Source organism: Enoplosus armatus, chromosome 21 (genome assembly GCF_043641665.1).
Source record: "Enoplosus armatus isolate fEnoArm2 chromosome 21, fEnoArm2.hap1, whole genome shotgun sequence".
In the NCBI taxonomy this organism is placed as follows: Eukaryota; Metazoa; Chordata; class Actinopteri; order Centrarchiformes; family Enoplosidae; genus Enoplosus; species Enoplosus armatus.
This window is the reverse complement of record NC_092200.1, coordinates 5,048,884-5,064,505: the sequence shown is the minus strand read 5'-3', so window position 1 is coordinate 5,064,505 and position 15,622 is coordinate 5,048,884. Positions and strand designations below refer to the sequence as shown.

At 40.0% G+C, this 15,622-nt stretch overlaps 3 protein-coding genes across 19 annotated transcripts in view; 2 read left to right on the top strand and 1 right to left on the bottom strand.

The window, feature by feature from the left end:
- Positions 1-3,390, top strand: part of abi1a (abl-interactor 1a) — a 42,803-nt gene extending 39,413 nt beyond the window's left edge. For 9 of the 17 annotated variants that reach the window (XM_070928002.1, XM_070928001.1, XM_070927999.1 and 6 more), the window contains 3 exons: positions 1,328-1,414; positions 2,486-2,671; positions 2,761-3,390. In XM_070928002.1, coding sequence (XP_070784103.1) covers positions 1,328-1,414; positions 2,486-2,671; positions 2,761-2,936 — 449 coding nt within the window. In that variant the 3' untranslated portion in view covers positions 2,937-3,390. Of the gene's footprint in view, positions 1-1,327; positions 1,415-2,455; positions 2,672-2,760 lie in introns of all 17 variants that reach the window. The other 8 variants (XM_070928015.1, XM_070928013.1, XM_070928007.1 and 5 more) reach the window with 2 other exon arrangements.
- Positions 3,391-4,619: 1,229 nt separating this feature from the next.
- Positions 4,620-9,366, bottom strand: pdss1 (prenyl (decaprenyl) diphosphate synthase, subunit 1). The gene is made up of 11 exons (XM_070928350.1): positions 9,196-9,366; positions 8,315-8,382; positions 7,871-8,003; positions 7,349-7,479; positions 6,999-7,140; positions 6,807-6,918; positions 6,586-6,695; positions 6,402-6,482; positions 6,055-6,168; positions 5,864-5,944; positions 4,620-5,512 (listed from the first exon to the last, which is right to left on the bottom strand). The coding sequence occupies exons 1-11, from the start codon at positions 9,364-9,366 to the stop codon at positions 5,372-5,374; spliced, it is 1,284 nt and encodes a 427-aa protein (XP_070784451.1). The 3' UTR covers positions 4,620-5,371.
- Positions 9,367-10,360: 994 nt separating this feature from the next.
- LOC139304258 (protein adenylyltransferase SelO-like) lies at positions 10,361-15,515 on the top strand. The gene is made up of 19 exons (XM_070928167.1): positions 10,361-10,574; positions 10,659-10,780; positions 10,863-10,991; positions 11,329-11,393; positions 11,501-11,557; positions 11,674-11,772; positions 12,280-12,347; positions 12,440-12,527; positions 12,642-12,711; positions 12,953-13,025; positions 13,108-13,191; positions 13,276-13,405; positions 13,660-13,704; positions 13,792-13,873; positions 14,013-14,105; positions 14,487-14,563; positions 14,740-14,783; positions 14,914-14,993; positions 15,082-15,515. The coding sequence occupies exons 1-19, from the start codon at positions 10,361-10,363 to the stop codon at positions 15,202-15,204; spliced, it is 1,743 nt and encodes a 580-aa protein (XP_070784268.1). The 3' UTR covers positions 15,205-15,515.
- The last annotated feature ends 107 nt before the right edge of the window (positions 15,516-15,622 follow it).

Sequence of the window (15,622 nt, the reverse complement as noted above, 5' to 3'; positions counted from 1 at the left end):
AATGCAGACAATCGATGTCTGCTAACTATGCACAGTCACAGTGTTTGGCCTCATGTAAGAGCATGTATTTCTCTGCACATCATGTGGATGTGGGTTTTTATTCCTTTAAAACTTAACTAGCTACCGTCTAAAATTGACATCTGGCTTTGTGTGATCAGTATCTGGATACATTATCTGGAGGATGACATCCGATCCAGGGGTCTGTTATTAATAAGCGTTATCGCGATTCTTCCCGCAACTCATCTCAATATGCAAATTAGTTAGGAGGAGCTAGCCAACAAGAAAACCAATGTCACCGATGGACGTCATTCATTTTTATGTCACTTTTAAGGGAAGACTTGCAAGCTACTGCTACTTCCTGCAGCTTGAGATTTTTTTTTTCCCAAGAATATAGTCACACTGTATGGATTACATTCATACCTGGCTGAGATCAGATCACAATGTGAGCCAGACCACCTCCAGATGTGGCCGATCGCATTCCAGTGTGTTAGCATTTACACCTGGCATCAACATGCTTCTTTTCCTCATCCAGAGACAGACTGAATGTAAATGGGGTTCTAGTGCCTCATCACCATAAGATGATCATTAGCCTAATTTGGGATTGATGAAATGATCAAGTCAGACAAATGTGAAATAAGAATTCATAGTACACTGTACATAACTACAACAGGTCTGAAGGGAGTTCAGCAGGCTTGCGTGGGACTGGGGGTGAGGTTGATAGACATCCAAGGCAAACAGTGCCTCCTCCTGGCCGCAGGCAGCCCTCACTTCTTTTAGAGCCATGAGTGGGAACCCGTCTGATTGACAGAAATCAGACATAATCCGCGGTTTATCCTCAGTGGCCTCAGTGATCCCCAGAAACCACGTGAAATCTCATCACACCCACAGACGTCACTGAACTTTTCAGCCTTTTACAATATTTGTGTGTGATCTGTGGAGATGCTGCAGCTACAGTCACTTGAATTAATTAATCTGTTGATTATTGTTTCAATAATTGGTTGTTTTCTCTTGCAATGTTAAAAAGCGAATCTTGAATATATAAAGTTTCTGTTAGCCAACAGGTTAATTAATTTGACTAAGCATTTCAGCTCCCGTCACTGCTGTACATCACTCTGTCCTGTTCTATTAGATGTGTACAAGCTCACGAGTCTTGCAGTGTGTTTGTGTCTTGCAGTGTGTGTCAGTGTTGTGTTTGCTTGGGATTGGGATGCACTCTTAACTGTCTTCTGTACGTTCTTGGTGACTAATGGGCTTTCTTTTCTTTTCTTTTCTTTTCTTTTTCTTTTTGTTTTCTCTGCCTTCCTGTCTTTTCTCTGCTGGCTTTCAGTGTCTATCGCTCCTCCTCCTCCCCCCATGCCCCAGCTGACTCCACAGATACCTCTGACTGGCTTTGTGGCCAGGATGCAGGAGAGCAGTAAGTGAAGAGGCTAAGACGTACTTTCCTCCTTATTTGTGCCAACTATTCCCATTTCTAGAACACCTGGCATGCATTGTGCTTGTTCATCCCCCCTGTCTGTTGAGAACAATTAATACCAACCTCTTGCAACAATGAACCACCCAAGAGTCTCATCATGGTTTATGTAACTTCATAAGTAGCTTTATATGCTGTTTGGAGACAGATTTATTACTTCAGCTATGAAACCACATTGAAGACAGTTTTGTTCTTAGTAGCAACAGGGGTATTATACATAGCTGCTGGAATAATCACTCTCTTCTTTAGAATATGTGCAGTGGAAAAGCGACCTGCTGAGATTGCAGAGGCCGCCACCTACTCAGTTCTTTGTGATTTAGTGTCATGCAGGGGGTTTTATCACTGACTGGAGCTTGGTATTCATATGACGAATGCTGTTGTAGCACCGCAGGGTTGAGCTGAGGTGAATGATAATGTTTAAGGGAAAAAGTGCCAAAGGTCTCTGCAAAACAGGACTGGGGAAGATGCTGACGATACTCTTTGCTGCCCCCTGCTGGTCCAAAACCTGCAATATGGTCACATATTACAGTTGAGGAAGTATTAGTTTCTTTATTTCTTTGACAGAAAGCAACTTTAGATTTCTGTGGTTGTTAAACTATCTACATACCATTTTTTTATAGCTTTTTTTTCCCCATGTTAATGTTGTCATACGAACCTCTAACCTACTAAATAGCATGACCCAGACTGTAATAATCATTAAGAAGATCACTGAAGTGTTCATAAATCCTGTGCAATTCCCTTTTTTCTATATGTGCATGCCTGAATAGTTTCAGAGCCACAACAAGAGGAACACAAACCACTTCAGAGGCTTAAACGTACAGGATATCATCCTATTAAGTGATCCATGGGAAGTCCTAACAGCGATGCAGCCTGCTTGATGACACTCGTCTGCATGTCTTTTTAATTGTGCATGATTCAGCCGCCGTCCTCTCCAGTATCCAGGCTCATGTCAACCTGTGATCCCAACGAGGAAAATGTCTTTAGTAATCTCACTTCCTGTGTCGGTTCCAACAGTTGCAGATACTCCCACTCCACCTCCTCCTCCACCTCCAGATGACTTGCCCATGTTTGACGACTCTCCTCCCCCTCCGCCGCCTCCTCCGGTCGACTACGAGGAGGAGGATGCAGCCGTCGTGCAGTACAACGACCCCTACGCTGATGGAGACCCACAGTGGGCACCCAAGATCTACAACGAGAAAGGTTTGTTCAAAACTCAAGCATAACCAGTTGTTGTTTAAGTCTTACATTGGATACTCACTACTAATCTTGTCCTCCCTTCCTGTTTTCAGTGGTGGCCATCTACGACTACAGCAAGGACAAGGATGATGAGTTGTCTTTCATGGAGGGGGCAATCATTTACGTCATCAAGAAGAACGACGACGGCTGGTTCGAGGGCGTCTGCAACGGCGTCACCGGACTGTTCCCCGGCAACTACGTGGAGTCCATCATGCACTACGCCGACTGAAGGGACCTCGCAGTAACAGTACCGTCTATTTATTCAGTCATATCATAATCCACTGAGCGACTGACCGCAGCAATCTTGACTCCTGAGACGCATAGACATAACTGTATGATCCCCCTTTTGATATGACAGAATGTTCTTTCCCTTACTGATTGCAAATAAAATGAAAAGTAATATCTATTTAGTTTATTTTGGTGTTATATGGGCGGGTTGGGGGACATTTATGGAATATGTAAAAAACATAAATAAATTTAAAAAAAAACAAAAAAAAAAACAGTTTCTAAAGAATTGGACTGCACGTGCTCACACCGGTTGAACTCAAAGACGATGGCCACACAGCTGAAGGATGTACGACATCATCTTGCCTGGACAAAAAATTTTGCGATTCAGAAGTGAATCCGTTGTGAAAAAGAGTATTCGGTTTGATGGAACAAATAAAATGTTAATGTCATGTAAACACCTTCAGTTGAAGTGTTTGTACTGTCAGTTGTATATAATGTGAGCTGCAGCCACTTGGGTTTATGTAATGTGAATTCAGTGAATGTCGATTATATGATAGTTTTCATTAGTGGTGCTCTCCTTGACTCCATACGGCTCATTTGTAAAAAAAAAAAAAAAGAATAAACGCAGATGGCCTCTTAATAATTTACAAATTTAAATACTGTATATGGTATTTCAAAGACAAACAATTACTCCTGAAAATCAGTCTTGGCGTTAAAGCATGCAAAATTTTGAGATATAATGTAATCTTAAGTTTATTGCCATTAAGCCTCCATTATGTTGTAAATGTATTCACCTTTATAATTTTTATTACACTGTTGAAATCACTGAACTTTTCAGACTCTGAAGTTTCAGGCTTTCCCATGGTCTCACCCTCTAAATGCATCATACAAATGAAATGCAGTTTACGTTTTCGTGCGTTTAGATCGGTTTGAGGCAACACATTCCATTTCTTGTCTTATTACCAAGCATTTTAAGATTGTCACATCACTGTTATTAAATTTATACTAATCCACATAAAATCTGTAGGATCCATTGATAACATTGGCAATAATGGACTATGGCTCTGATAGACAGCAGGCGGTGTGCAGTGATAATTGGACTGGAATTGTCGTGCCTGACACTGCCATGTGACAATTCAGATGTAATGTAGACCAATAAACAACTGCAATACCTCCCGAGTCTTCACCAAGCAACAACGACCTGCTCTGGGTTCAAGGACCATGTTGAATGCTCTGAACATGAAATCCTCTGGGCTGCACAGGTGTACATATTTTAACTCAAGTAAAACCAACCAATCAATATTAGCTGTCACTCAGGTCTAGGAATCATCCTGCTAACGTTGTGTTTCTTTTCTGTTGTCCCTCAAACGTACATCTGACATGACCTAATTTTTTTTTACTTTTCACTTCCATATGCATTGGTCACCGTTTGACATTTCAGGATACTGCAGCTAATGCCTTCATATTTTGCCCATTTGCTTTAGTATTTCCAATAATTAACAAAACCAAGTTCTGGCTCAATTTCATAGGTAGAAATAACTGAAATCTATCTCTGTCTGCCCTTCATTTGTACATATAATATGTTGATTGAAAAATTAATGTACAGTCTTTTATAATAAACAATTCTATGTACAACATGCATGTGTGGTCACTTGGAGGGATTAAAAAGGAGCAAAGGCTTAAATAAAAAAAAAACATGATAGGTTTATTGAGCACACAGTCATTGTAGATGTTAAGGCCTTTGTTGTCACACGGCACTTTGCAGTAACCTTATAACATTTCACAAGTCAAAAAGACACAAGACTGTTTGGCCTCTGAGGTGTGGACGGATCACCAGACTATAACACGGATCCAAACAAACGCACCAATGAAAAGGTTTCACTTCGTTTCAGTCGCACAGATTTTGCAACGCCGCCACAGCTCAGCACTAGCGTGTAACAAACTGTCGGTCGCAGTCGGCTAGTTCGAGGCATGGGAGGTTGTTGCAGTTACAGTACTGTATGCAGTGAAGAGTTGGGTTGCAGTTTTCAGTGTCATTCATTAATTTAAGTTTATATAACATTTCCAGATCATCACTGTTGATACCATTTGGGAAATCTGAAGCGAAGGATTTGCACTAAGTGTTTATACATTATGATTTTGAAGCAGCTCACCCTGGTGTATATTTTTGGGAGTAGTTGAGAGACATGAAACAACAGGTATCAGTTCAGAGAGACCCCTGCACGCTGTTTTGATCACGTCTTCTGACAAATCAGCTTGCTGCCATATTCATTCAGTTGGCACTAAAACCAGCAGCGGGGGTCCTTCCGACCTAAACTCCCGTTGCTTCTCTCAACGTTTTTGTCCGACCCCTGCCTGCGCAGACACAGGGGAGGGAGGCAGGGTGAGTTGCTTTTCCACAAGTAGCTGCCTGAAGTGAGGCCCGGCAGTGAAGGGTCACTTGTCTCTGGTAAGCACCATCTCAGTGAGCCTGATGAGGGCGTCTCTCTCTGCTGACGGCCTGAGCATACTGATCTGCCTGATGGCTTCTTGACAGTAGCGCTGGGCCAGGAAGTTGGTCTGTTGCACGCCATCGCTCTAAAACAGAACAAGGTTTTTGTTTTAGGCTTCATCTGGCCAAGGAAGGTTTCCTGAGCATTTTGTGAATCTCAGCTACTTGTTAATCAGGCAAATATGCATTTTCTTGACATCAACAACCCCCTCAAAAAGAGAATTTTAATTTTAATTTACTTATTTATTAAGTAAATTTATTTACCCTAACTTACAATACAAATGTCTCATACAGGAAGCAGATATTTCTAACATCTACTTAAGGTAGAAACTTGTATCAGTAAGCATTTAAGATCTTTCAAGGCCTTACATTTAGCGAATTGAAGATTTCAGAACTGGCAAATCTTACTTTTGTTTACGGTGCATTATTGATCATACCTGAAGGACGTACTGCCAGGCTCGATCTACGTCTCCTTTAGAGCTAAAGCGCCTCATGATCATTGCGTGGAGTTCAGGAAACTGAAAAGACAGAGAAATTGAGGTAAAAACTGACAGCAGTGTTGTAGTAACTTGATTTAAATGTACAGTTTTTATGAAAATGTGGACACGGAAATGCACGTTGGTCTCACCTGTTGACAAGCAAACAGGACCGGTCCAGTGGCCAAGCCCAGTTTGAGATCTGCAGCCGAAGGCTTCCCCAGGTGATTGGCTCCTGATGTGAAGTCCAAGACATCATCCACCAGCTACAGGACAGAGAAATATGAACTCATAATCATTTTATATATCTATGGACTTTAAAAAACAAATGTACAGAGATATCCTTCCATCCTTCACATCATTTTTAAGGGAGCTTTGGGTCTCACATCAAATAAACTATGGAAGGCTGACATGCTTTAGGCTTCAGCTGGTTTCAGTCTAATAGGTAAGAAAAAAAGGTTCAAGCAGAAACCACATCTGCAAAAAGATCAGAACTTACCTGAAATGCAATGCCAACATTCCTCCCATACTGGTAGGCTATTTCATGAACTTCAGGATCAGAATTTACCAGAATGGATACCTTGAACGAAAGAGAGGAGACAGTCAACAAAAAGCATTAAGTGGAAGAAGCCGAGGCTTTTCTCCAACTCTGTGATATTTGTGTGGAGACAGAACGTACATACTGCTTTACAACTGTTTGCAATAAGACTCGCTGTCTTCTTGAAGGTTTTCTCGAGGTAGTGTTTGAATCTCTCGTTCTCGTTCTCTTTGGAACCCAGCTGCATGAACTCACCTGGAAGCACAATCAACATAGATAAGGGCAGAGTTACAACTTCCACCGTGCAAAGTTGCTTATTACAGCTTAAATGTCATTAACTGGCAAAAATAGCAAAGAGTACTGTACCTCGCACCAGGTCCTCTATCACCTGGGACAACACTTTTACCACTGTGTTGTTACCAATACGAGCCAACGCCATGGAGGCAACTGAGAGGATGAAATCTCCAGCCAAGATAGCCTTGAAGAGAAAAAACAAATTATATTCATGTCCTTAAAAAATGAATGACAATGAAGGTGAGGTGAAAAGGAGGAACTTACCTTTCTCTCACCCCACATTTCATTGATGGTTCTCTTCCCCCTTCGTTTATCTGAGCCGTCAATAACGTCATCGTGCACCAGGCTGGCAGTGTGGATCATTTCTGAGATCATAGCTATGGCCCTCTGCCCTGGGAGCAAATCTCTACAGAGGACAAAGACAGACGACAGATTGCAGGAAGTGAGATGAAATAAAACCCTGGATTATGCCTCATATAACAATTTCAGAGTTATCACAGGGTGTGGAGCATCGACACACTGCGTCATAGGTAACTCTGGGTTGGCAGTAGAGGAAATAAAACATAATATTTTGTTGAAACATGTAGGTCTGGACTGGAGTGATCCGATTTTACCCGGCTCTGTTGCTGTGGATGTTGAGTGCCCGGGCCATCAGGACAACTATCATTGGTCGGATAGACTTGCCCTTGCCATCAAAGTAGTAGTCACATAGAGACTTCAGCTCTTCTTTGGATACAAATAGCTCCTGTGAGGCAGAGTAATAAAATTCACATCTTTTATTTCATAATCAACGAGTGTCCGAGATCTGCCAGACACCACATGACAGTAAAATGTCTTCTGTTCATTTCTAACCAATATCTTTTAGAGATGCTTGAACACTTGGATGGCTCACTCGCTGTGTTATTGAACTGTTCCTGCAGCTGCAAGGTCAAATCCAAGCAACCACAATAACAAAAAGGCTCCAGATAGACTGATACTAGTAAGTACTCTGACTCAAGATAAGCTTTAAATGTCTTTTGTTAAGTTTTCCTCCTGTGTCTATGCTGTCTGTTAACTAGCCTACAGTTAGCTGAAAAATACCATTATTTCATGTGTAGAGACACATAGCAAGTACATCCTCTGTACTGAAAATGTACCTTTCTGATGTCATCGTATAAACTTTTTAAATCTTTCTGGGCTAATGTGAAGGGATCCTTCAGCTTCGCATCACTGTGCATCTTCCTGCAACAGCAAGACTGTAGTGTGGGATCCAGCAACCGTGACCTGTGTCTGGAGAGAAAAATAACACAAACAGTAGCTGTGAAATACAAGTTAAATCTTTCACAATGCACTCATAGCAAATACCCTAAAATCAGGAAGTAGGGAGAAAGTAATTCAAAAAGGTACATAGCCCAAACAACCTTTAACAGGCTAATGTTAGCTATTATTTATTGTTAATTTATTTGTATCCCATTAGCTGTTACCATTGTGTGATTCTTGCATTATAGTGCGCTAAAACTGTCTGGTGGTGTAAGGTGACCATTATAATAATAATAAATAATTTAGTTACAATGCAAAGCCTTTTGGTTAAGACAACCCACCTGGTGAAAGATGAGGTAAAGTTATAAGTTGTCGGGTTTATCTGTGTTGGTAATGCTGATTTCTGCCCCTGAAAGATCAAAGCACATGATACAACAGGACTTTAGAAATTAGACTATTTTTAGGCCAACAGAGTCACCATTTACCCTCCAAGCATTATATTCCTGGCAGCTTGAAGAGGGTTTTAAACAACATACAGACCCTCATGTTAGAACATTCAGTTTACAGACAGAACAGTTGAACAGTTACCTGCGACAATACAACATGAAAAATACAAATAATAACACAAATATGAGATCCTGATTTTGGTTTCTGCTTAAATGTTTTGAGGGTGGTTGGTGTGCATTGAGGGGACGGCCTGAATCTGATTATGACGTTTTGTAATCTTTAACTCTTTTTAGCATTTGTAAGTAACTGTTTTGTTATTGAAATATTGAGTAACACACGTGAGTCAATGCCATATAAATGAATGAATGAAAGCATGGAAGAAGGTGTAAAAAAAAAATCGGAATGAATGGGGACTTTATGACATTGGTGATATTCAGGTGGACAGCTGGCTGAGTAAAGGACAGAGCTTAGTGTAATTGCCCTGTAATGTCAGGAGCAGGTTTTGACCTTTATGCCAGCTGCGGAAACTCTGATTAAGCCAACACCCCCTGCAACAAGTCACCATTCATTTAATACATTCTTACACAAGAAACTCTCCCTTAAAACAAATAGCAGTTACACAGCCAGGAAATGCCACATACACTTAAGTAATACACCCGTTAGCTGAAAAAGATCACCATTGAGTGTGGCGTGCTGACAGCTCGGCGGTATGTATGACCTTCCAGGGTTTGACAGGACTCCCCGCCCGGTGTCCTGCCAACAGCCGCAAACTCACCTCGTTCGGCAGCCCGGAGCTCCAGGATATCCGACCCAGAGAGGACGCGGAGACAGACACAGACCTGCTGTTAAAATGCCATAACGTTTCAAACAAACTGGTGCTCGTACACTTTGTACTCCACCTCCTGCATTGCCTCCACCACGGAACCGCCATGTTCAACGGCAGCATGCATTGAGACAGGTTATGTATTTGAACGGAACCGGAAAACAGTAACGAGGCGTAGGTTGATGACGTTCCATAACAAGGAAGTAACGTTAACCATAGATGGTAGAGAATTGAGACAAGTGTCTCAGGGTTATCAGGGATGCAGTAGTAGATGTAAACTATGCCTGTTTATGTTTAATATTAAGCTATAAAATGTGTCCTCTTAGAGGTCACCAGGAAATATACTAGCATATTTGGGACGAGGCTAGTAGCTGAGTAGCTAACAGCTAGCTAACTAGCTACTGGTGTATTCAACAGAGCTAATGCTATTACATTTGATAGACCTACCTAAATTACCATTTGATTTCCACGGTACGGTTTTCATCTTGATTTAAGGGTGGGTTTTAGTTATATTTGTTTAGGTATTACTTAAAAAACTGACAAAAAATGAAAATATTGTGGAAAGTAACTAACTCAATTAAGCTAGCTACAAGTAGCTAGAGAAGTGCTTATGTTGTACGTAGCTACGTGCTTTCTTGAGTATTTCTGTTTCATGCCACTTATTCTTCTACACTATAATACACTTGTATAGCATGTAAATACTGCACTACATTTCAAAGAAAAAATGTACTTTTTAAACCAATTAATTTTTTGACAGCTATAGTAGCTAGTTACTTTGAAAGATCAGATGCAAGATGCAGAACACATGAACAACAACTATAATGCATTCTTGATAGATTTACCTACTCACCACCTCGAATATGAAAATGCTGTGTACACGTTAATAATATATATAATAAAATAGTGCTCTGAAAGGCCATTCTGCTTAACAAGTGTTTTTACTTTTGATATTTAAAGTGCATTTAGCTGATCATACTTTAGAACTTAAACTTTTCTTTTTATTTTACCTTATGATGATGACCAGCTGGAAGTCATAGTTTACCCTCTTTGTTTATTTTAAAGCTACATCATTACTAACAGCACAGGTACATTTAAAGCAACTGCTCTGTCTGTGGAAATGTGCAGTATCCACACTGTGTTAGTCTTTGCTCTAGTAGCAACCACCAGCTTCACACCTGTATATGTCCTGGAGTTCTGCCAAAGGACTGACCCCGACTGCCACAGTCATGACAAAAAGGCATCAGACACATTCAAATCCAGGTGGAACGTGAATGTTTCAAACCTCATAAAAGACCTGAACCAATTCAGCGTGTCCTGCAAGAAGCTCATGGGTAAAACTGCTTCTTATGTCATTACAGGTCAATATATTTAAATAAAGGTTAATACAGAAATAAATGTTTCTGTCCTTTCTGCAGAAGCATTCCCAATCGATGAGGTTGATGGCAACTTTGTTCGCACTGTAAAGAACTGCATATTCTCCAAATCCATTCCAACCCCATTGAAAGGCCCGTTAACACTGGCAGCAGTTTCCAAGGTGGTGTTGTAATGTCATCATCAGCGTCACATAGTGTTTATTTAGTAACAGGGTAATTCATTTATATTTCAACTTGTCTCAACAGGATGTCATTGAAGGGATCTTAGATGTAGACATGGCTGCAGCACAGTCTGATGAGTTCCTGCATTACGCCAGTGGTGGCAGACTGCTGCCAGGATCTGCACCACTTGCACACAGATATGGAGGTCATCAGGTAGAGTTTGTTCCAAATTATTTTAGATTACGCCTTACTGGCTCCATTAAAATATATACAAACTTAAAACAACCTGCATATTTTAAACTAATTAAATAACAGGGGCCAGATTTGACTGTTTCGCACTAACTAAAACATAAATGGGAAAAAGAGGTACATTTCAAAAACAGATGTTTTTTATTTACATTTCATTTTCTTAGAAAAACAGATGTGTGCTGTATTTTCTATTACTTGATAGTTAACCATTACAAATATAATACCTGTGTACATCTGAGACTCGATCTGAGCACAGTTGGTGACATTAAAATTTACTGATGAATATCTCCCTCTCCATTAGTTTGGCTACTGGGCAGGTCAGCTGGGCGATGGTCGAGCACATTCCCTTGGTCAGTATACCAACAGGTGAGAATATTTTTTTATTTGGTTCCTTGTATATTCAAGGTACTGTATATTCAAGGTGCATTGCCAGTTAAAGATTTAACTTATTTTCCTCATAAAATGTATCACAGGAAAGGAGAAGTATGGGAACTGCAGCTTAAAGGCTCTGGAAAAACACCTTATTCAAGGTATGTTGGTGATGTTTCTGGCATATCCTTTTTCTTCCCATTGCATGTTGATGATACCAAATGGCAGCAAGAGGCAACTATCTTTAATCTGAAATTTCACTATGATATTAATACAGGTCAGGAGATGGTCGAGCTGTGATCCGTTCTTCGGTAAGGGAGTTCCTGTGCAGTGAAGCCATGCATTTCCTGGGTGTTCCAACCAGCAGGGCAGCCAGGTGAGAGGGACAGGCGATGGATGAAACATTTGCTCTGTGACAAATTATAATCTTTGTAAAAAAGATCAAAGGATCTGTTTGTTTTTAATAGGCTTCAGTATTTAGTAGTGGATTCAGAGAATCTGCTGGGTTTTTTTGTTTAATGTATATTGATAATAACTGCAATATGACTGTTAGTTAGCCTACGTAGCTTACAGCGTTCACTTACGTCAGACACATCACAACATTTGAAATGGCAGGAGAGATAAAAACAAAATATTAAGAACCCTGTAGAAGGTCAGTATCTGTATTAACATGTATTCTTCTGGCATCAAGGCTGATAAACCAAGAGGAACTACCTGCTTAAAAACTGAATGAAGACAGGTGCTTTATTTGTGTTTGACACCTGCAAAAGGGCAGAAATGTTTTGGAAGAAATCTGAATCCATGCATGATGTTGATGTTCTCCTGACCTTTTGATTGTTTTGTCGAGTGCTTGCTGTTATTGATCTGTTCGGCTTTGCTCCAGTCTGATTGTAAGTGACGAGCCGGTGTTGAGGGATCAGTTCTACAATGGCAACGTGAAGAGAGAGAGAGGTAAAGGGGTTCATGCAGAAATACTTCAAAACCCAGATTTCACACATCATCACTTACATTTAATGTTTTTTTTTCTTTTTTTTTCCTACCAGGAGCTGTTGTTCTCCGGTTAGCCAAGTCCTGGTTTCGGATTGGATCTTTAGAAATTTTGTCTCAAAGTGGAGAGATAGATCTCCTGAGGTGAGTCTGGTCACATGATCATGATGTCGGCTTTCTTGTCTTTCTGTGGACTCCTGTTGCATTTAGTATACTGCAGCTAATTTACTCACAGTTTTATTGTTCTCTTGATTTTAGAAAGCTGTTGAACTTCGTGATTAATGAACATTTTCCTTCAATCAATTCAGATGACCTCGATAAATATTTGGTAAGTTATTATTTTTGTAACTGAACACAATGTTTACTTGATCTTACTTTTGTATAGAAAATAATAAACAAAAATAAGTTTTATGTGAATTTAACTGCTTAATATGAGCGAAATAAGCTTTTTACTTTACTTTTTTAGAAATATTGTAGTTACTGTGTATCTGAATGCGATATATTATTTGTTTCTTTAGGGAACTTCCTTGTTTCATGCTTTGTATTTTGCTGTATTTCCATGTTTCTAGGTGTTTTATTCCACAGTTGTAAATGAAACAGCACACCTGATTGCTCAGTGGATGTCAGTTGGGTTTGCACATGGTGAGAATCTGTTCTGGCTCAACATTTTATCACACAGTTTGTACCAACATCTGCTGATATCTATTGCATGTTATGACGACAGGTGTGTGCAACACAGACAACTTCAGCCTCCTGTCTATCACCATCGACTATGGACCGTTTGGCTTCATGGAGTCGTATAACCCCAGTGTGTACGATGATGCATTGTTTCATTGAAATAACCGAATGCCCTGTTTGCGTCAATTGTCAAATAAAAGCCGTGATGTTGCAGATTTCGTCCCGAACACATCTGATGATGAGGGCAGATACAGCATTGGCGCTCAGGCAAACGTCGGACTGTTCAACCTGGAGAAGCTCTTGATGGCTCTCAGTCCTGTGCTTACTACAAAACAGCAGAAAGAGTAAGAATGTTTATATTAAGGGGACTTAAAGTAATGTGTGACTTGTATTGACCTCTGTTTGCCAGCAATATGAAGTGCGACAACACTGATAGAGCTCAACAATGTAACGCTTGAGGCAGTAATGTTGGTCAGCAGCCTTGTCAAACTGTAGTGCATACATCATATTTTTCTCTTTTTGTGCTCCTTCTCTTCACCCCTTGACATTTTAGATTTTCTTGGACAGCATAATTTTACTTGTCGTCTTATCTTTTCAGAGCGAAACTTATTTTAAAAGGATATGTTGATATTTACCAGATGAGGTGAGCCTCCATGTGAAATAATAATTTGCCTTAATACCATATCCAAGCAGTGGTATTACTTTAGCCTTAATCATGCATGTATTTCAGGTTTCATCAGCTATTTAAAGCTAAACTGGGGCTTCTAGGTGAAGAGGAGGATGACGGCTACCTCATTGCCTTCCTGCTTAAGGCAAGTCAACAACAACTGTGATAGACATTTTAACATATTTCATCTCAGTCGACTAAATCAATTTAATCTCTGTCTGTTTACAGGCTGTGTAGAAATTGGATTTCTTTCCTCCCGATCTAATTTGTGTTTGTCTCGACAGATGATGGAGGACACACAGTCAGACTTCACCATGACCTTCAGGCAGCTCGGTGAAGTTTCAGCCCTACAGCTTCACAACAGGAACTTCAAACAGGTGGAGCTGAAGTGGCAACATGTTACTTTCATGTTTTTAGATTTTGTTTTGAAGTTGGTGACATCTTTAATATCTGTACCAAGCACTCATTGCTGTGGTGTATTTGCACTTCACGTCCAAGACATCATGTGACATTGTGTTTCTTCTAATTCCGTGTTTAGAGCAGCAAATATACAAGTAAAATATAGGATGAACAAAATGAAGTAAATATAACTAAAGATACATGTATATGACCGTGTTGCCGATTGCCATATCAGTCTATTAGTAGAAAGGAAATCTGCAATTATGCAGAACCAGTGTATTTATTCTGAAGTAATTTTGATTTTAAGGCATCCTTCATCCTTCATCCTTCATGATTTTTATCTTTTTGTTTTGTTTTAGATGTGGGCTCTTGAAGACTTGTCGTCCCACAAGCTCTTCTCTGATTGGCTCAGCACATACCTGCTCCGGCTCAGCAGGTAAGCAAAAGGATGTAATCCCAGACCTTTCTCAAGTTAGTTTGGTAACCCACGTTTCTCTGAAATGTTTGTTTGCTGTAGTCTTTAATCTCCATTTTGTGTCATAACGTTGTTTGTTATTTTTTGGACAATATCAAAGTAGCGTTTGGAGTTTAACTTTTTTCCCCTGTGTTCAGACAACAAAATGATAGCGATTTGCATCGCCAACACAGGATGAAAAGTGAGACACTACATCTACATATTAGTGTGATTTGAACATGAAAGATTCACTTCTACAGATTTATGACTTTTTTATTGTGATGATGTTTTACCAAGAAAATCTTCATCTGACTGTGAAAAATATCTTACAGATGTAAATCCTAGATATGTGCTGAGGAACTGGATGGCAGAGTCCACTATAAGGAAAGCTGAGATGAATGATTTTTCTGAGGTGTGTATATGGTATTTAACTGACTGATATAATATACTTTTCTGTGACAAGTCGATTTATTTTCACTTTGTGTCTTTTTACCCACTAGGTGGAGCTGCTGCACCATATTCTGTCCTTCCCCTTTGTTACACAAGAGACTGCAGAGGAGGCGGGCTATGCAGCAAGACCTCCACTGTGGGCTCAGAGGTTAAAGGTCAGCTGTTCCTCTTGAGTGACTCCTGGATATAGAAAAATACTTAAGTGAAGAAGAATTACAACCTAACTGAGCTTTTATGGTATATTTTGGTAAATTCTCTCAGCCTGGTGGAAAAATATTTGGCCCAAAATCTCAAGGTCATGGCTGTTTAATGTTTTTTTCCACAAAGATGACCCACTGTGGGTAGATACAGTGACCAACAAAAATCAAGTACAGTTTTCAGTGCCACAGAATGATTAACCTGTAATTGTATTTTGCTCATAAGATGTTATTTTGACTGCCTGATTCCATATTGACACCCAAATAAATACAAAGATGCTGCTGTGGAGACTGTCCAGTTGCTTTTTTAAGAATCTAGGTTCATATATGTATGACTTTTCACCCTATTCACATACAGTATGCACACACCAGAGCCACAAAATGGAAACTAAGC

Bases quoted from the DNA above. Each gene is read 5' to 3' on its own strand.
- pdss1 (XM_070928350.1), bottom strand. From the start codon at position 9,366: ATGCTGCCGTTGAACATGGCGGTTCCGTGGTGGAGGCAATGCAGGAGG. The intron at 7,141-7,348 runs GTAAAATCGGAT...TGTCCTCTGTAG, and splicing joins ATCCACAGCAACAGAGCCGG to AGATTTGCTCCCAGGGCAGA. The intron at 6,169-6,401 runs GTAAGTTCTGAT...TCTGTCCTGTAG, and splicing joins ATGTTGGCATTGCATTTCAG to CTGGTGGATGATGTCTTGGA.
- LOC139304258 (XM_070928167.1), top strand. From the start codon at position 10,361: ATGTGCAGTATCCACACTGTGTTAGTCTTTGCTCTAGTAGCAACCACC. The intron at 13,874-14,012 runs GCAAGTCAACAA...TTGTCTCGACAG, and splicing joins TCATTGCCTTCCTGCTTAAG to ATGATGGAGGACACACAGTC. The intron at 14,564-14,739 runs GTAAGCAAAAGG...CCCTGTGTTCAG, and splicing joins TACCTGCTCCGGCTCAGCAG to ACAACAAAATGATAGCGATT.